The sequence below is a fragment of the Oxyura jamaicensis genome, chromosome 1, assembly GCF_011077185.1.
Source record: "Oxyura jamaicensis isolate SHBP4307 breed ruddy duck chromosome 1, BPBGC_Ojam_1.0, whole genome shotgun sequence".
Lineage (NCBI taxonomy): Eukaryota > Metazoa > Chordata > Aves > Anseriformes > Anatidae > Oxyura > Oxyura jamaicensis.
Genome location: NC_048893.1, coordinates 128,790,465 through 128,811,974, shown reverse-complemented (window position 1 = coordinate 128,811,974; position 21,510 = coordinate 128,790,465). Strand labels below are relative to the sequence as shown.

At 40.8% G+C, this 21,510-nt stretch overlaps 1 protein-coding gene across 3 annotated transcripts in view; it reads left to right on the top strand.

Annotated features, from left to right (window-relative positions):
• The window catches only part of TBL1X (transducin beta like 1 X-linked), a 195,418-nt gene that overhangs the window by 130,324 nt on the left and 43,584 nt on the right, over positions 1–21,510 (top strand). For 2 of the 3 annotated variants that reach the window (XM_035344202.1, XM_035344116.1), the window contains exon 4: positions 11,252–11,359. The exons of the other annotated variant lie outside the window; for it this stretch is intronic. In XM_035344202.1, the coding sequence (XP_035200093.1) occupies positions 11,302–11,359 (58 nt within the window). In that variant the 5' untranslated portion in view covers positions 11,252–11,301. The remainder of the gene's footprint in view (positions 1–11,251; positions 11,360–21,510) is intronic. 3 annotated transcript variants of the gene reach the window in all.

The window sequence follows — 21,510 nt, the reverse complement described above, 5'->3', positions numbered from 1 at the left end:
GTTGTCCCTGCCCATGGCAGGGGGGTTGGAATTGGGTGATCTCTAAGGTCCCTTCCAACCCAAACCCTTCTATGATTCAATGGCTGGTAAAGTGTTTGCAAAAATGGGCGGACGCCTTCCATCTAAAGAGGAGAAGCCCTAACTATTCCACCTATGGTCTTACAAGTAAGACAGAAAGCCCGAAAACTTAAAATGACAGTCTGCCTCACCCTGATCTTTAACAACAGCATATAAAGGCAGAGGGATGGATGAAAAGACAGATAGTATGTGTGATAGTGTTGTAGAGGACTGCACTACTGGATATGTTGTGCCTGTTTTTTTATTCTTTCTTTGCAGTCTGTATATAGAGCATTCAGATGAAAAGTTAGAAGCAGGACCCCCCCCAAGAAAACAAAACAAAACAACAACAACCGGTATCTGAAATTGGCGCTTGAGGTGGCTTTCATAAGACTGAGATTGTTCAGTCTTAATTCTTCGTATTGATTTTTTTAATGGGAAGTTTCTGTATGAAATATCAAGCAATGTGAATGCAGAAAAGTAACTTAGAAGTAAGCTTTTACTTCAGTGGCTGCTTAGAAGTATCTGCAGGCATCCTTTTAAAGCTAATTGAGTCTCTCCATCCTTCTTCCGTTGCACTTCACCTTCCAACAAGGAAAGTAGTATTACATGTTCCATAAAAGTGGAGGCATTGAAAGACTCATCTCCAGAGCTCAAACTAATGTAAACCAGAAATCCAGTGAAATTTCTGTTAAAAAAAATAAAATTATTTCTAGTAAGACCTAAATGTTGGAGGTATAAATACACTGCAGTGAAATACCCTGAATGTGTGTATTTATGTTTCTGTTGTTCTGTTGCATACCCTATCTGATGTTTGTCCTTACAGCATTCTCTTAAGATTATTCAAGAGAAAACATTAACTATTCATAGCCATAGTTAATACGTTTATAAATAGTTTATAGCAGGGTCCTCCACAATAAAAGTGCAAAACAGTTTCCATTGTTATTCTTCATTTTCCTGTATTCTATAATTTACAAGATATTTGTTTTGGGGGGTGATATTTTGCATCTTGTGAGCCTGAAAAGCATTTTTCCCCTACAACTCAGAATATAATGCTTTCAGCTAGTTTGGAGTTACAGGCGAATGGGAAAAATACTTTTTCCTTTTGTGTAATAATAATAATAATAAAAATAAGGAAAATCCTCAGCCACACTTTTAACAATACTACAGGGAAAAGAAGTTAAGGTTGAAATATGTGGTAAGGTCTATTGCCTTTGCTTGCTCTGAGGAAAAAAATTAAAAATAAAGTTATAAAGGATGGAAAAATAAGATCAGACTGTTCCCAGTAACATCTGCTAAGCTTATTAGCAGAAAGTAATAAAACCCCACCCCCCGAAGGACGTCACTGCACATTCCCTCCGCCTGAGGCCATCCAGCTGTGAACTAGCGGGGCTCCCCCTTTCACCTTGTCTCTAGACCTCTGCGGATCTCCCACAGATCTCGTTCACTTGGCAGCCATGTGGCCAGAGCTGGTGATGCATCATAGACATGGCCACCTCTTTGCACTTGTCATGAGCAAAGCTGGTGACAGCTGGCCAGTTGTCCACTCATCTGCTGCTCCGCAGCCGTGTGGAGCTAGCTTGTACAGCTGAAATGCTTCATTATTTTTTTTTAAGGCCAGCACAAACTCCTGTTGTTTTATGTCAACTTAAAGAGTTTTGGTTAAGTCCAAGAGTTGGTTTTTATCATTCAAGTTGCAGATATTGTCAGGAGACAGCACCAGAATGGCTTTCGTGTTTCATAGAATCACAAAACGGTTTGGGTGTAAGGCACCAACTAAAAACCATCTAAAGACCAAATTAAAGACCATGTAATTCCAACCCCCCTGCCATGGGCAGGGACACCTCCCACCAGACCAAAGCCCCATCCAGCCTGGCCTTGAACATTTCCAGGGATGGGGCATCCACAGCTTCTCTGGGCAACCTGTGCCATGGCCTCACCATCCTCTGAGTAAAGGATTTCTTCCTTATATGCAATCTAAATCTAGCCTCTTAGTTTAAAGCCATTCCTCCTTGTCCTGTCACTACCCTCCCTGATAAAAGAGTCCCTCCCCAGCTTTCCTGTAGGTCCCCTCTAGGTATAGGCCCTGGAGCCTTCTCTTCTCCAGGCCGAACATCCCCTACTCCCTCAGCCTGTCTTCATAGGAGAGGTGCTCCAGCCCTCTGATCATGCACCTCATGCACCTCCTCTGGACCTACTTAACAGTTCCATGTCCTTCTTGTGCTGGGGGCCCCAGAGCTGAATGCAGTGCTCCAGGTGGGGTCTCATGAGAGCAGAGTAGAGGGAAAGAATCACCTTCCTCGGTCTGATGGTCATGCTGTTTGGTCTTTTTCTAACTGTACTTGTGACAAGCAGTCCCAAAAGATGATAAAACAACATAAAATTCAAATGTACATTGAATTGAAACAGGTTTGACTGAATATTTGGTGCTTGTCGGAGAGACCCAAACCTGTAAGTTTCTGGACCAAGAAGAAGCTCTGCTTACTGTTGGTGGTGTTACCACTGCAGTCTGCCCATGGTCCTGAGAGTATTTCCTGCATGCTGGAGGTTTGGAACAAAGAAACAAAATAAGAAGACCAAGTTCACATGTATGAAAAAATTTCAAACCCCTTTATGCTGCCATCGTGGTGTGTCCCTTCCCTGGTCTTGCAGTGTTCATGTGACATGCCTACCATGCCTGTCCATCAAGTGTTGAGTAGTGAAGGTCCCTGTCACTATAGCTGGCACTAACACTGTTCCAGCTGGTAAGCTGATAGCAGTCTGGTTTTTAAAACAAGGATTTGCCTTCAGGGCATTAAAGGAAGCAGTTTACGTAAGGGACATTGTAAAAAGCACACATGGATTTTTTTGCCATTATCTCTCTCTTCAAAAATAAGGACATTGAGCAAGATGCACCCTGATTCTGCAGCCCAGTAAAAACGCTCAGATGCATTGGGAAAAATCAGGATATTGGTCCCTGCTCCCAGAGATGCACCATTTCAACCAGTAAAGTTGCTGGATAAAAGAAAAAAAAATGAAAAAGCCTTATTCAGCTATTCCGTCTTTCAGGCAAGTCATGGCTGTCCTTTCCAGCCCATCGCTCTTGTGTTCTTTGCCTCATTTAAAAGTAAGATAAATAAAATAGACATCACGCCTGCTAATCCCAGCTGCCCATGCAGCAGGTGGCTCTGGGCCTTTGTGGAGGCTTCTTTATCTGTCCCAGCTGCGTGGTGTCACCTCAAAGGCAAATATTTTATCTACTGGTCCTTGTCCTGCCTCATCACAGTTGGCTGCCTGTTTGCATCCTTACTTAAAGGCAAGCTCGGGACTCAGATTCCCAAGTTTTGAAGTTTTAGTGTATCTTTTTAGGTATTAGAGAAATTATTGGCAGCTGAAAAAGAAACTGTGCTTAATTCTAAATATTTGAGGCGACGTTCGTTCTAAAAATTCATCTGTGTTATTTTACTCTCATCTGTGGTTACAGAAAGAAAATGAAACAGGTACAACCAGTTCTGGCAGGAGATATCCCATCATATTCCTTTTATCTCACCGCTCTGTGAATATGAAGCACTGATGAAAAATTTAAATGCTAATGTTTGTTCTTTTTTTAATTTAAGATTTTAATAAAGATCCAGATAATTTCGGTGAAAAGTTAAATTTGAGATAGTATTATTACACTACTTCTCTTGCCAAAAATCAAGAAAAGCAAATATCAATAGGGTAATTGTGCCATCTTTTTCATGTTACAAGTCTTCATTAACTTTTTGAATGTGAAGCACAACCTGTAAGATTTAAAACTTAGTTCTGGTTGCATTGCATACATGGGGAATACACATGTGCAACACAACTAGGTGTACAATCAGATGATCGTATATTTTAGTCTAAATGACTTGTTCTGATTTTACATGTAGTTTGTCCACATTATTGTTTTGTACTCATGTGAGGAAGAAAATCTTCTGTTTGCTGGCAGCATTCCCAATTAACTTTGGTTGTTCAAGAGTGATGAGGTATCTTGATCCTCAGACTAAATCCAATCTTGTGGTTTGATTTCTTAAACCCCTAGTTCCTTCTTTAAAAATAAAAATAAAAAAAACAACAAAAGTTCATTTCATTTCATTTGCAAGTTCTAAAGCTACCATCAACCTTTACTCTCCCCTTAGTCTTATTTTTGGCTTCCCTGGGCTTTCCATATAATATACTATTGTAAACATTAATTTTATTAAAAAAGAGAAAAAAAAAAATTGAAATTTCCTCTTCTTAGAACTAAGCTATAAAAGAGGTATAACACAATTGCACTAATTAAGAAGAGCGCTTGCTTTTGTTTGCTTTTTTCCCCTTAGCGAAGTGCCAAAAAGGAGAGATCAATACAGGAAAACCCATTTCACTTTATAGCAAAAGGAGCTGGAAAAGATCCACTTGAACTCTTAGAACTGAAATGCTGGAGGCTGATGTAATTAAGTAAACCATCTGAGAACTGAAAAACAACCTGATCAAACTAGGAGATTATAAGTATGAAAGAGCTGATGCACAATTCTACACCTTTTGATAGAGTTTGCTGGGAATTTGGTGATGAAAGGCTTGTCTTCTGTTGACATTTATTTTGTGCTGGAAATTGTTGATTAATTGGAAAATGTTTGAATAGCACTTAGAAATTGCTGGAATATCTCTTGTTGCCATTTAAAAAAATAAATAGATACAGGTATGATTCCAAATGGCTTTCCAATTTGAAGTGTAATTTATAACTTAAAGAAAGGTTATATTAATGCTGTAATAAAATGTTCTGCAATGATGTCCATCAAAGTGTTTAATGGGCCAAGCTATTTTACTAGTATTTTTGTGTTAGGTTGGATTTTAATTTTTATTTTTTGATATTTTACTGGATCATTCCCTTATTAATTTATTTATTTTCCAGGACAAGACAAACTTTTTGTTGTTGTTGCTTTCTTTTTTGTTTGTTCTATTGTAGATTTTTAATAGGATAAAGACAATAGGCGCAGTTAGCCTTTAATACAAGAGATTCATCTGTTCAAAAGCACATCTTTATAAGTACAGCATAGTAAACTGACATTTCTGAACAAAGTTTTTATTTTATTTTGATAGACCCTTATATTCCGATGAAAATCCTGTTTTTGTCAGATTTGCCCACACAGCACTTGATTCATCAAGAGTGACCTCTTCAAGACAGAACTGCAGGTTCATTAATCATTGCCAAATGTACATAATTGTCATTTCTTCTACCTCCGCTCTTTTCAATTGGCACCAGACTTTGAACTCTGATACGGTTGAATTCAGTGATTAATTGTATGAGATGAGAACATGTTAGGATCTGAGCTAGACCTTATTTATATCAGTACAATTTTTCCTGAAGATCTTAGACAGACTGTTGTTACTTCTCGTAAGGATATGGTCTTCACGCAGCCGTGTGAATGAGCTGGAGCTTCCTGGGTTTGTTTTGATTTAGTGTGGCCATTTTAAAATCAACAGAAGGTCAATGTAAATAAATAGATTTAAAAAAAAAAAGAGAGAGAGAGAGAGAGAGCCAGCCTGAACATTTGGCAGTTCATGTTCTCTGGCAAGCCTGTTACCTTTTCTTGAGGTCTCTGCTCTTACTGAGCTGCCAGTGACAGAGCTGTAGGTGCAACAGCGAATACTGCACGAAGCACTAAGCGTTCTCTGAGATGATCTCTGAGTGCAGTATTCAGGTTTTAATCCCCTGGAAAAAAATGTTTGTGAAGAAAACCCCAAAATATTAAATGTAAGTGATGCAAAGGCATTTGTGAGCATCTGTAAAAGAGTCTGAAAGTTACATGTGCACAAGCTGCGTTGTGACCAGGGCTACCTATTATTTTGATGACTAGCATAGGTTGAGTTTGGAAAGAATGATCCTGTCTGCTCTGGACCTTGTAATCAGAAGGATTTAAATTGTATCACTCCCATGTCAGGATGCTGGAAAGAAAAGATATTTTACTATTTAGCTTCTTGAAATGGTAGGAGGTGCTGGGGGAGTTGGAGCAGTGTGTGCACTTTAGCTCCCCAAAAGTTCTGGTTTGGCATTTTGGGAAGGAGACATAATGGATTTCCTCCTTCAGAAGAGGCAGCTGCAGTAAAAGACAAGACTGAAGAAGGCAATGATGTGGGCCAAACAGAGCTTGTTATCATTTGGGGAAGAGCTGCAGCCTGCTGCCTGTGTTCTGTTTCTATGGTAAGACAGCCTAGAAGTGTGGGGCTCGTTGAAACTTTCTGATTTTCATCAGTTTTCAACTGAAAATTCTGAGATTGAGTAAGTAGGTTGCTTTGTGAGAAGTGGTTTCTGGCTTTGGGAAATGTTGTTTTTCATTAAACTGCAGAACATATGCGAAACAGTAACCTACAGCTTTGGCTGAGCACTTAGAATGCCTTCTGAGAGCCTCTCTTAGCTCTCGTGTTCGCATGCTCTTCCCCGGGATGGCGAGGCTGCGCTGGGCCCTGAGAGGTGCAGCTTCATGCCCGGAGCCATCTCGGACGAGAAAATGGGAGCACAGGTACAGGAGCTTCAGTTCCCCTGCAGCAGTGCAGCAGTTTGGCAACACTAAATATTTGAACTTTCTGGAAGGTTTCCATTTTTATGAAATTTTTATGAAAAGTTTTTTGTTTGTTTTGTTTTAGTTTTATTTTTTGTTTGGTTTTGTTTGTTTGTTGTCTTTTCCAATGGAAATACACAAATTCTCTTTTTTTCTTTTCCATTTTTTTGTTGTCATTAGAACTTTCATTGGGAAAAAACATCTTAACCTAGCCATGTTGAATTAGCAGGTATATAGTGCAACCCCTCCAGGAAATAAATGGGGGGGGAGGGGGCTATTTAACAATAATGGAAAAAAAAATCCTCTAAGAACCTGAAGGCCACTCAGCATTCAGTTAAAGCAGATTGAAGCTTGCAGCTTTTCAGGGGGTAACATGAGGACCTGGCTGGCAGCCTGATGAATTTCTGTCAGGAGGGCTGGGTACAGAAATAGGAAGCATCCGGTTTCCTACTTTGGTTTCAGGTCGAGGTTTTAGTCGAGGTGTTTTCCCTAAATGTCTGGCCTGTTTCTGTCTTCCCGAGGGGAGGACTGACTGGCAGCGCTGCCCTGAGTGGCAAGTGTGAGCTCCTTTCCTGAACTTTTCTCTGTGTCCCTGGCCGTGCTCTGCCCTGCCCCAGGCGAGCCCACAGGCCAGGAAACGGCCTTGCAGGGCCTCTGGTCGCTCTGCAAGGGCAGGAGAGGAGCCGCAGCTTTAGGTGCTGTTTTCAAGATTAAAAAGGTTATTTTCCTGTGATTCTGCAGCTGGATCTGCCTTATTTATGGCAACAGTGCTGCAGTGCTTCAAGAGAAGGCAAAGCAATCGCTTGATGGGGGTATGGGACCGTGATGCAAGTAAGCTGCTCCTGATGGAGCTGGCTGGCGCGGTGCTGGAGCACAGCTGCTCCACAGGCCTCATCTCCAGCCACATCGTTAGCAGGATTCCCGGTGCTCCAGGAAGGGCTAATCTGGGAGCAGTGACACACCAGCCTCAGAGCCAGGTCAGGTCCAGTGCTGAGTGCCAGGAAATGAGCTTGCCCGGTCACCCCGAGCAGCCCTGGAAGCACGCTGGTAGCGTATCCAAGCCCAGCTTCTTAGCTCTGCGAGCCAAGGGTCTCTGCCAGCCTACCCCTGCAGGACCGACAGCTGAGCATATATTTAAAGTACGGATGGAATTTAATTTCCCCAGCTCTTGACAACCCATACGCTGAGGGGTTTTGAGTGTCTGGGGTCCACAACATGTTGGGAAGTCTGTTGTCTCGGTAGGTTCTGCTCACCTTGAGTGAACACTCCCAGATGCCTGCGGGATCATAGCCCGTGTTTTTAAGGCAAGGTTGGAGGAAGTGGAGCTTTTCCTCATGTGTAACTGGGTGCGGGAAAAAATGTTTCAAGAAAAGAAAGCTCGAGCATGCGTTTGAATGCTTTTTGTAATTCCGCTTGAGATTGTGAAGAATTAAGATGTTATTGCTGGTTTGAATGTGGAATGTCTCCAAAGGCACTGCAGTATTGTTTCTAAGCTATACTTTATTACAAAAAAAAATAAAAATAATTTTTAAAAAGTATTAGTCTTGGTAATACCAGTCTCCAGTAACAAAGGAAGGCTGTCAGTTAACACAAAAATAATTCTATCACAATGATAACTAAGAGTTTCTGCCATTTCCTATAGAAGTTTGCATTTCTGCATTAAAAATAATGTATTGAGGGGGAGGCTAGTTGTTCGCTGCTTATGAATCAGACTTAGAGATACCCAAAGGAGAATTATGTTCCTCTCCTCCCCACCACGTTTTCTGTAATCTTTTATATTTGGGGTGTTTATCCATGGGGAAGAAGGAACTCAAAAAGAGCATTAATGAAATTGAGTATGGTCTTTCAAAGCTCAGCCAAATTTCTAATGAATAGATTTCTCTGGGTCAAAGCCAAGGTCTGTGTATCATTTTGGACGGGTAAAAGCTTTGCAGTTGTGAATCTGATTGCTCCACTGGCATCTCTGGGAGGGAAAAAACCTTAAATGTATGAGTGGGGATCATCTGGTTATTTATGGCATGGTAGCAGTGTGTATAAAGATATGATCTGACACATATGTCAAAGTAATTCCTGTTGACTGACTTCAGGGAAAATGCATTGTAAATCCAGCTCCTCAGTGTGTTTGGGATTCTGCTACAAAGGTAGCTGCTGTGGAGGTTTTTCCGTGGCTGTCAAACTATTTATTTTGCAGTCAGGCTGATTTTCTCTGCTTTTAATTCATTTAAGAAAAATCTTCTTTAGAAAAAAAAAACAAAAAACAAAAAACAAAAAACGACACCCTTCCTTTCCGTTCCCTTTCCTAAAGGAACTCTCTGTATGTGGGAAATGCAGTGTCAATGGCTTGAATTAGCAGGATACATCCAGAAACAGCATTTGTAGTTTCTTGATTTTTTTTTAATAAAGTTCATTTTACCACAAAGTACGTCATTGCTGAAACTGAATTTTTGTAAGAGGTTTCAACCTTACCAACTTTCCTACCACCAAATATTGAAACTGCTATTTTTAAAATACTTTAAAAAATGTTACGCTGGATGTTTTTAAAACCCATGGCTATCAAAGGTTCTTTATCTATTGTTATCATCAGTGCGGCAGTGATAGGACATATTCTATGTAGTTGGGGATGAAAATGGTGTTAACTGCTGCACTGTGTATTTTTTGTTCCTCATTGTATGGTGATGACTATGCAAAAAGAGGTGCAGCGAATTATTAATTATTCAGGAACAAGGATGTTTATCTGGAAGAAGTACACGAAGCGGTATTTTAAAGTAAAGCCGCCGCTTTTTATGGAGCTTATTGTTTCAGAAAGAAGTGCTCTCCTCGCTGAATATTCCTGATGTAGTGTCTCAGGTGCTGCAGGCTGACCGCCCCATGCTGGGCAAGGAGTGGAGGCAGTGAGGCTGTGGCTGGGTGCTGAGCCAGCTCTCCAGACCTCCCATGGTGCTTCCTCTGCCTGCTCTTCACGCCTGTGAGCACACCGTGTTCACCATGTGCAGATGTCTTTCCATCCTGTCTGTGAGCTAAGGCAACGCCACCTTGGTATCCAACCCCCCTGCAGCCACGGGTGCTTTCAGCCTCCTGACTGCGTGGCAGAGAAACGTCAGCCCCTTGTACAGAGGGGGAATCGAGGGGCAAAGACATCAAACAGTTTTCCAGGGTGATGTGTGGCATTTGTGAGAGAGCTGGATGCTGCTGGGTGCAGCTGGTGGTGTCTTCCCCAGAATCCTAGCAGCAGGATTCCCAAAGTAGATGAAATTTTCCAAGTTGAGCCTGTGAGATTTTTGGTATTTTCTTCCTTCGTGTTCTCTGTGGAATGCGCACTATGATAAAGACTAGATCTGTTGAGGAAGGTGTCTCCCAATTTAGTAAGGTGTGGTTCCTTATGGCAAAGCAGCATCCGAACCATTGATGAAATCCAGCAGTACAGGAGAATAAAAGGCTCAACAGAGTTCAAAAGACCTCAATTGCCATAAATATGCAGAGACATCTGTTACAGTCAGGAGTGACCCTCTGGTTGAAATGATCAGCCGGGGAGACTTGCAGCTGATCAGCGTTGCCCTCAGTAGCAGGTGCTACTCTAGGCAGCAGGAATTGCTGAAGAGGTTTTCGATGAACAAAGCCCTTTCTGCTTGCCAAGAAGAGGCATACGGGAAATTGAAACAAACAGCACACGCCTACAGTGTTTCATTTATAATTCGCAACCAGCATGTAGCATGTGCTTCTATGTTGAAATCTTTACATCGTTAGGTGTAGGTATGGTGTGCCTGACAGAGCTGCAAAGGTTACGTCTGAGAAGTACTTACAGCTTTGGAAACCAAGCTTCTTAAATCAGATTCCCAAACAGAAATGAATCATCAAGATTTAATGGAAAATGTTCAAAACAAATTTATTTATTACCAGCGTACGTGCCCAAAATAGTAATGTAAAACTGTCATCCTAAAGGTTATGATTACTTAAGTGAATAATTCTTGTTCACCCATAATCAGCAGAGACATTAGAACGTTATAACTTTATATAATGCCAGGATATTTGTATTCCTTGTTGGCACGAGGTATATTGCATTCTCTCTCTCCTCTCTCCCATTCTCTGTCTCATGTGCACACCCCTGTAATAAAATTTGTAATTTCATCTTAAAATTAGATTTTTTTTTTCTATGTTACGGGAACTTTATTTATGTCCTCTGCATAACTTGGTTTTGTAAGGAAGAATCTAACCGTTAAACGGGTGAACTGCTGGATGGAAAACTAGACGTCAAATTTGGGGCTGCAAAGAGGTTATGATTTGACATGTTATATGAGACTGTAATTGCCAGCAGTTCTGAAATGGTGATACTCTTGCAGTAAACAAGGAGTGTCCAGAGAACCTGTAGTAAAGCCACCGAAGTAAAAGAGTTAACATTTGCAAAGGCTTTCAAGATTTAAAATGCTCCCTCAGACTCTTGTATATATTAAATATCCCTCTTTAATTATAATAAAAAGTATAGTACAGCTTGAGCACTTGACTCACAGTATTTAATGGGTGCCTCACATGAGGATATACCAGCTCTAATAATGAGACCTTTCAATACCTTAACAAATCCCACTTCTGTTTTGCTACTAACAACTTTATTAATAAATCCAGATAAAACAAAACCTGTTCTTTTCTTTCCCTTTAAACAGAGCGTGGATCACACTTCTCGTAAACCTCATCATATTGAGGTTGGGCTAAGATGAGCATAACCAGTGACGAAGTGAATTTCTTGGTGTATCGCTATCTCCAGGAATCAGGTGAATTTCCTGTCTTTCATCACAACTCCAGGTCATAGATGAAGTGGGGAAACTGGCTTATTGCATGGTGTTGCTTTAGGAATCTTGCATTGAGTGTTCAAGACTGAGAAACCCAGACTAAATATTCTTGCACAAACCCATGTTTCATTGAAATCATGATCCTGAACATAAGAAAAGTGCAAACATACGCAGGTACAAAGCAAACACTGCAGTTAGGCAAAACAAGAAAGTAAATAACATTGTGTTAACAAATGTTTGTAGAGTTATATCATCAGAGCCAAAGTCATTTTTGGCAGCACAGGCACAAAGCACATTGATTTTTGTATCTTTTTTGTTAGCTTCTTGAAATGGTCCTGTCAGATATTTATTAATAAAGGGTGATTGTGTAAATTAATTTTATATTGGTTCTATGTGGAGCCCATGAATGGAAAATTGGGTGCAAATGTCTGATGTTTTATAATTTCATCAGGATAATTATGTATGTAAAATGACCTGTGCCGGTGATATCTCTTGTCAGTATAGCTGTGTCCTAGTATCATTTCTGCCTCTGTCTTTGTCTCAAAAAAACAAAACAAGAATGCCTTTAAGAAAGCCTTTCCTTTCGGAAGGAAAGCTTCATTTTTCCTTAAAAAAAAAAAAAAAAAAATTAGGGTCTATTTTGTTTTCATAGTCTTGATTCCTCTCTTTGACTGCAAGAAGTTGCATCTCTATTCACAAATGGAGAATGTTCTGTTAAAGCAGAGGTGATAGGGGATGTGAGAAACACCGACAAAGCATTTACAGACAGAACTCCAGTTTACCTAGGACTCGGTCTGTGGTCTGGGTAGATTGTAGAATTGACCGAAAATATTTGGTGTTTCATACATGGAAAAAAAAAGTTTGTGAAAAATATGAAGACTGCATGTCTTCACATCAGAAGACATGAAGCCAGCTTTGAAATAAGTCCTCCAGCCTCGGGGGATGTCTTGGGTAGAGGACCAAAGTCCCAGCATGTTTTGATTTTTTTGATTTTTTTTCTGATGGAAAAAAAAAAAAAAAAAGCAGCCTTTCTTATTCTTCTTGATAGATGGGTAGTATATGGATCAGTATTGTGTAATGATTCAGAAAGAGGTGTTACAAAGTCAGTCAAGAACGATGGTATCAGCCAAATGTCAGGAAAATGTCCTTTTTGGTGACGCCTCTTCCCCAAGCAAACAGTAACTTCTGCCATTTTAGGGAGAATTTCACATACAAATCTTCAGTTTAATTGCAATTTGTTACCGCTCTTAACTTCTTGTATAAAGGGCCAAATATTTTTCTTACTTAATCCACTGAAACTGAAGGCATTCACAAAAACATTGTATTTGTTTGTTTGTTTATATCTACCATATAAGAGAGTAGAAATTGAGGTTAAATACTTGAAGAAATATTAAAATGTGGTTCAAACTGAGCATATTGAAATCTAGATGTTAGGTATTGCTTTAACAGATACACCTGACAGTTTGCAAGTAATTCCATTCAGCAAATAAGAGCTATAAGCAATGATGAATCCTCTAATCTATTTAAAGAGCTTCTCACATTCTGTTTAAATCTTCTTTCATACCCTCTTGGTTTTTCCATGGAGATTTTTATATCTTTATTTTCAGATAAAGTAGGGTAACAAGACATAAATTGTTATATAGTATCTTGCTTTTCCACGTGCTAGTACAAATGCCATAAGATGAGGCAGCAGGTGAAAGATGTTCTGAATCAATAGCTTCCAAAATAAGGAATGATAAATTTAGAGGGCTAGTGTTTAAATACAATGTAAGTTCAAGCCCCTACACTTCAAAGAGTTTGCCAAAAATAAGGTTATTAGATTAATTATGGTAACATTATCTGAACCCTCACAAATTGTATTAAGCATAGCCGTAAAGTTTGCTTACAAGACCATACAAATGTTCAGTTTTCCTTCTTAGTTATCTGTTCTTTAATCTCATCCTGTAAAAATTCCTGTCTCTCTCCTAAAATGTAGGCAAATAGTGGGAGGAAGAGAGAAATGACAAAAGGAAATACATGTGGGAGGAAAGCTGTGTAAAAAGCAAACTATACCTATAATATTTCAAGTGTTTTGCAGCTGCAAGGCACAGAAGCATTTGAGATTATTTGAAACATTATCACAGCAAAGATACTGATGGGTGCTTTACACTCCATTAATGAAAATGCTTGCTGGTCATTCCAATAGAAATTCAGCTCTTCTGAAACTGAAATTAAAAGTGAAACTCAAGAATTATATTTTCCCTTTTCATTCTCTGTCAGACTAGAAAACTTGCACAGGAGAGTACTAATAGAGTTGAACTGTCTAAACCATTATTGCTTTTTAACAAATTTTGGCATACGAAGGGGAGTTCTAGTGAATTACAAAAACAAATGTTTTGCCATAATTTTTAAAGGGAAACAAGATGATCCAGGTAGGTAAAGGTTAAACAAAATAATTGGAAAGTTGAAACTAGGTATCTCAAACAAGAAAAAATTAAGATATTACAACATGCCTAATACCAAACAGCAAGTTTTTGTGGGTAATAGATCTTGTCAAACAAACTAGAGACTGCTGTTTCCATGATAACAAATTACAACAACAAAGATAACTGTGCTGACAGTATTATACTTAGACTACTTTATGACATTTACTTAGCCTTGTTGACACACTGTCATTAAAAGCAAAACAGAACTGTAAAATCTGTGTAATCCAGTGTTATCAAGTGGATTAAATACTGGCTAACAGAAACATAAGGCCATTGGAGATGGACTGATATTCATCTCAAAGATTGCTTCTAGTGGGAACTCACGGGAGTCTGTTCTTGCCATGATACTTCTCAATAGCTTTATCAGTGACCTGGAAGGAAATATGAAATGATTCTTGAATACATTTGCAGATGGAATGAAATGATGAATAGTGGCACTGTATGAGTTATAGTCACTGATCATGGGGTTTAACAGAGAAAAATACAGTCAGGGAGACTGTGTGCTCTGAGTCCTCTGCTGCTGGAGAAGCAGGGCTGGAGAGGATGCCTGGTCTAGTGGCACTGGAGTGAAATCCCTTCAGTACAAGACAGGACTTGGACAAGTTAAGGCTCTAACTGCTTAGCTGTATTAAAATAAATAAGCAGATAAATAAATACATGTCTTGTCACATAGGTGCCTATCTCAGGGCTTATATGTGCCCAGAAGAAGAAGCAGTCCATCAGGCATAATTTTATTGTAGGCTAGCTGGATTGATGGCATAAAAATTCTACCACTGAGACGGTAAAGTGTTTTTACTTCCAAAGTAGGACTGTGAAGCTGCCCCCTTTTTGAGCTAAAAAGAAGTTGAGTGTTTGGTTTTGGTTCCAGATTATTACACAGAATCACAGAATCACAGAATTTCTAGGTTGGAAGAGACCTCAAGATCATCAAGTCCAACCTCTGACCTAACACTAACAGTCCCCACTAAACCATATCCCTAAGCTCTACATCTAAACGTCTTTTAAAGACCTCCAGGGATGGTGACTCCACCACTTCCCTGGGCAGCCCGTTCCAATGTCTAACAACCCTTTCGGTAAAGAAGTTCTTCCTAAGATCCAACCTAAACCTCCCCTGGTGCAGCTTTAGCCCATTCCCCCTCGTCCTGTCACCAGGCACGTGGGAGAACAGACCAACCCCCACCTCGCTACAGCCTCCTTTAAGGTATCTGTAGAGAGTGATAAGGTCACCCCTGAGCCTCCTTTTCTCCAGGCTGAACAAGCCCAGCTCCCTCAGCCGCTCCTCGTAAGACTTGTTCTCCAGGCCCCTCACCAGCTTCGTAGCCCTTCTCTGGACTCGCTCGAGCACCTCCATGTCCTTCTTGTAGCGAGGGGCCCAAAACTGAACACAGTACTCGAGGTGCGGCCTCACCAGAGCCGAGTACAGGGGGACGATCACCTCCCTAGCCCTGCTGGCCACACTGTTTCTTATACAGGCCAGGATGCTGTTGGCCTTCTTGGCCACCTGAGCACACTGCTGGCTCATATTCAGCCGACTGTCAACCATCACTCCCAGGTCCTTCTCTGCCTGGCAGCTCTCCAACCACTCATCTCCCAGCCTGTAGCTCTGCTTGGGGTTATTGCGCCCCAGGTGCAGGACCCGGCACTTGGCCTTGTTGAACTTCATGCAGTTGACCTCAGCCCATCGGTCCAGCCTCTCCAGATCCTCCTGCAGAGCCTTCCTACCCTCGAGCAGATCGACACACGCACCTAACTTGGTGTCATCTGCAAACTTACTGAGGGTACACTCAATGCCCTCATCCAGATCATCAATGAAGATATTGAAGAGGACCAGCCCCAGCACCGAGCCCTGGGGAACGCCACTAGTGACCGGCCTCCAACTGGATTTGACTCCATTTACCACGACTCTTTGGGCCCGGCTATCCAGCCAGTTTCTAACCCAACGAAGCGTGCACCAGTCCAAGCCAAGAGCAGCCAGTTTCTTGAGGAGAATGCTGTGGGAGACGGTTTCAAAAGCCTTGCTGAAGTCAAGGTAGACCACATCCACAGCCTTTCCCTCATCCACCCAGCGCGTCACTTTGTCATAGAAGGAGATCAGGTTCGTCAAGCAGGACCTGCCCTTCATAAACCCATGCTGACTGGGCCAAATTTATTAATAAGAATTATTAATAAATTGATTTATTAATAAGATTATTAATTCTTATCCAGAAGCCTAATCCTGCAATGTTCAGTTTGGTCCTTTGTGAATGTGTGCTTTTTGGCACACAATTTTAAATGGTCAAGTTCTTCAAAGTGCTGAGTACTTCCAAGCTTTGTTCATGTCAGGAGTCAGACTTCTAAAAGTCAGGTTGCATATATTTGTAGGAGTTTAGATTCAGAGACCACCTCTAAGGGAAAATGTTGGCCTCAGCTACTAAAACCAAGCTTGGATGATGTCTGCACTGTGCGCGTTCTACTGGTGTGGACTGCCGTGGTGGACATAGTGACACCAGCAGGCAGGTGTATTGACGGAAGCGAAACAAGCTATACCAATGAAGGCATAGTTCTGCCATCCAAATTACATCGGTTCAGGTTTGCACCTCTTCAAACTCCTGAGATGCATATTCTTGCCAGCAGCCATCTTCACTACTGACATAGTCCTTCTGCTGGTCTTCTGCAGAGTGAAGGATTGTGATTCTACAAAAACAGACCGAACTCAGAATACAGAGAATTCCCATTCTGCTTTGTCTGCCCGAAACAGAAGCAAACAGTTACTTGTCTTTAGGTACGAAGGGCAGAGCAGTACAATGGGAGTAACCAATGCACAGTAACAACCTCAAAGACAATTGAAGAGCAGGAGAATGGCAAAAACAAGTCACATCAAGTCTGTCGTGTACCTTTTAATCTACAGTGTGCTGCCATCTGTTGTGAGTGACAAATCCTAACAGATTCAAATGCTACAATAAATTACCTTCCCTATCCAGCCCAATGTGCCAACTCAGTTATTAAAGCTTTTTCAAATTTAGTACTTTTGACGTATTGATTGACTGATTTAATTGTGTTCCTTTTGTAGCACTTACATGTATTTTGCAGTACAAAATCTTTATCTGAAAAACAGCTCCCCATCTGTCTGTGGCTTCCACTGCTCTCTCGTAGGACATCTATTGCAGTGGATGTCTGGCAATGCCTTGTTTGAGTTAAGGTTGCATAAGTTTCCATTTTCTCTCATACTTCCACTGTTCAGTTTGAATTTTTCCATGTATGACATACACTTGATAAACTATTCCACTGCGTACAATCTGTACCATGTCCAAGACAATAAAAACACTAGCTGGATGCTTGTGCTAAACACATCAGTGAAATTTGTGGCTGCTGACTTGGGACAATTTACCATTATACTTCAGAATTGTCATTTGTTTTCTTCCCAACCATATGAATTAAGGCAGCTAATAACATAGTTGTTTTGCTTGAAAACAACTTGATTTTCCTTGTTTTCCTAGAAAATAAGATAGGCCCAAAGGGCACATACAGTGTGAAGTGTTTCTGTGAATCACAGCACAAAATCCTTTTAGAGTTAAGGATGTGTAAACAAGGGTCTTTCCTATTAGCTACATCCAGTGCATCTTACTCTCATTCTGCCTTTGGAAATTACAAGTGGCATGGATATTCCGAACCTTCAGGGATTTCAGTATTGTGATGTCATCCAGCCAGATAGTAATAGTTGTAACAGCACTACATTGTATTTTTTCCAGTGCCATTTATAGCTTCTTGAAAAGGAACTAACAAAATTTGAAAGAAAATCACGTATCACAGAGTGGTTTGGGTTGGAAGGGACCTTAAAGATCATGTAATTCCAACCCCCTGCCATGGGCAGGGACACCTCCCACCAGACCAGGTTGGCCAAAGCCCCATCCAACCTGGCCTCAAACACCTCCAGGGATGGGGCATCCACAGCTTCTCTGGGCAATCTGTGCCAGTGCCTCACCACCCTCATAGGAAAGGATTTCCTTTTAACATCTAATCTAAATCTCCCCTATTACAGATTTTCTACCTTGTCCTATCACTATCTGCTCATGTAAAAAGTCACTCTCCATCCTCAGTAAGCTCCGTTTAAGTACTGAAAGGCCACAGTGAGGTCTCCCCAGGGCCTTCTCTTCTCCAGGCTGAACAGCTCCAGCTCTCTCAGCCGGTGTTCATAGGAGAGGTGCTCCAGCCTTCTCTGATCATCTTCATGACCCTCCTCTGGACCCACTCTAACAGGTCCATGTCCTTCTTGTGCTGGGGGCCCCACATCTGGATGCAGTACTCCAAGTGGGGCCTCATGAATAAACTAAATTAAAGTTTTAAAGCCTGATGTAACCCCATTTACAAGAACCCTCTGGGCCAGACACATCAGCCAGTTGTTTACCCGTCTTATTATGTTTTTATCTAAGTGTATTCTGGTCATTTTGCCCACAAGGATACTGTGAGAGACAGGATTGAAAGCTTTACTGAAGTCCAGAAAAGTACATCAACTGACTTCCTTTGGTCAACCAGCTGGGTGATCTTGCTGTAGAAGGAAACTAAGTTTGTTAGGCATGACCTTCCCAAGTGAACCCCTGTTGGCTCTGACCCATGACTGTGTTGTCCTTTAGGTGTTTTTCAGTAAGTCCCAGAATAATCTTTTCCATAATTTTACCAGACTGAAGTGAGACTGACAGGCCTGTAATTGCCAGGATCTTTCTTGCCCTTCTTGAAAACTGGGACCACATTTGCCAGCTTCCAGTCAACTGGGACCTCTCCAGATTCCCAAGACCATTGAAAAATAATTGAGAAATGTCCTGCAGTGACATCAGCCAGCTGTCTGAGTACTCTGGGATGCATCCCATCAGCCTCCTTATGGGGCCTGAAGCTTAATATTAATCTGTTCGTTTAAATTTGTGCCTTATGCAACGATCTTTATTCACATAAGCCTATGTATTTTTTTCTCTGAAGTCAATGCTTTTTCCTGTGTGTGAAGTACGTTTACATTATTTTAAACAACTGTGTATAGCACAGAGTTCCTGAGTCACGGATGGGAAAAGCGCATGAAAATAATTCAGCTTAAGCATAGCATAAAATATTGGCATATATAGGTCAGCTAAATTTGCTTCAAAGCTGCTTCCTTTGCATAAGAAGGCTGCTGCTAGGTAGAAGGGGGAATGTTCAGTGCATGAGGTTTGCTTAAATTTTTAAAATACACACCTTGAAGAATAATTCATTAGAAGTATGAGCTAGTTGTTCAATAAAGGCACTTGACCAGTATGATCGTTAAAAAAAAGCACAGTGTGCACTGTCAATAGGGTCTGTGGATAATGATTTTTCCCTTTTTTTTTTTTTCTTTTCTAGTTTGGCTTATTGGGATCTAATGAAAGTTCAAGCTGCATGGTATCACAAGATGTCACAGAATGAGAGAACAGTTAAGGTTGGAAGGGACCTTTGGAGATTATCCAGTCCAACTTCCGTGCTCACGTCAGGGTCAGCTAGAGCAGGTTCTCAGGGCCATCTCCAGTTGGGTTTGAGTATTTCCAAAGAAGGAGGGTCCACAACCTCCTTAAGCATGCTCTTCATTTCATGTGTGCTTCAGTTTGTGCACTTTTCTTCTTGTCCTGTCACTGGGCGCCACAGAAAGCTCCATCCTCTTTGCACCTTCTCAGGTATTTATGCACACGGATAAGATCCCCCTGACTTTCTCTGCTCTAGGATGACCAGGTCCAGCTGCCTCAGCCTTCCCTGACAGGTGACATGCTCCAGTTCACTGGTCATCATTTTGCCCTTTTGCTGTCTTCTCTCCAGCGTGTCCCTGTCTCTTGTACTGAGGAGCCCAGAACTGGGGCCAGAACTCACGTGTGTCTCACCAGCACTCAGGAGAGGGCAGGGATTACATCTCCATCAGCTTGCTGGCTACACTCTTCATAGCACAGCTCAAGGTGCTGTTGGCTTTCTTTGTTGCAAGGGCACATTGCTGGTTCAGGTTCAGCTAGGCCAGCCTCCTGTTCAAAGCTGGGAAGATTCAAAGGTCCTTTAAAGCACCTGTACACAGAGGTGCCGTTAAACATGATGGTCACTGGAAGGCTCTTGAAGCTCTGTACCTAGCTGTACCCTAGTGGTAAGGATGGAGAGCTTTTGTTTGCTGAGAGAAACACACAGCCTTGAAATGACATCCTGCCACCCAAAAATAAAATACATGTTGGTCTAGTAACCATCCGTGGCTACATTATTTTTGTCTACATATGTACTGTCACTGACTCTTGGGCCACATGTATGCTGCCTGTGAGGTACAGGAACTGTGGTTCGGAGACAAAACTCAGCTGCATTGATGATACTAAGATGCTTGTGTATTTGCTTAGCTTCTATTGCACAGGTACCCTTGTGCTAGTATAACTGGATGCTGGACAGGTATAACTGATTAAATAGAAGTATACACTTTTTTAGGAAATACATGAAAACTGGGTGTTTGAACCTGGCCTTGAAGTTTTTGTGCCTCAATTTTCTAGTTTGAAAATGAGGTAAATACTAAGTATGGTACCCCAGAGCAGGTAGTAAGAGGTTATAGTCCTAAAATGTACTGAAATGTTCTGAAGATAGACTATTAAATGTGTGCTAATACAGTATTTAACAGTATTTTTACATTACTTTAAGGTACTGCTTCTGAATTTATAGGCAAATTTATGTAGGTGAATATATATAAATAAAGTATGAATGAGATGCTAACTGTGTGTTACTATTCGGGAACTGATGTTAAGACTGAGGGCAGGGATTCTTTCACGTTTTCAGCTGTATGATGGCTAGGCTTTGGAGCAGTACAAAATCCATTTTTAATTCTCATGGTTTAGCACAGATCTGATTTGTGGGCATGCAGCCCTATTTATATGATGTGTTATCCTCTTTAGAGCCAGCCTACTCAATTAGAATAAAATTACTTAAGCTTATGATCCAAATCTCTGATCAACTGGAAGTTGGTTATAGAACCAACATTTGTGACCTTTCATGAATTACTGAGATAAGTATGAGCCACGGTGTTATTCTAGGAGTGGAATATGTATTATAGTGACTCTTTCTGGATAGCAGTTCTTGAGATATTTGAGAAAAGCAATTTAGGTTTAAATAAAAGTGTTTCCTAAAAGTCACCCCAGAATTAACATTCCTATCTAATGAGAAACTGTCTGTTACTAGATGTTGCTTGAAATCTAACATAACATACATAACCTCCCCAGCATAATATGTATGTAGTAAAAAGGAATGTACCATCAAAAGGGTATCGAGATTTTCATTAAACTGCTACTCTTAAAAAAAAATCACCTCTACTTTCTGTATTTCTTTTAAATTAAGGAGAAAATGACTGTATGATTCCAGAAACACCGAGACTGATTCTGAATGTGAAATGGTATTTTATAGTTGGAGGATGGATGGCTGCTGAAGAGACATATCCATTTCTTGAATAAGAACTCTATTATTATGCACAGTTTCTCACTCTACTAGTAATCATTTATTCTCTTTGCAAATACTACGTAGAGTTTAAGAAAATGAGGATCAGCATTAGAAGACAGCCAGCTTTACTGGGTTGCAGTTCCAAAAACATGTTTTTTTAAACTTATCAAAACTATAGATCTTGAGAACGGTGAAGCTATTAGGTTAATGGTAAATATTTTTGCCAGCTTCCTTTAAAGAAAA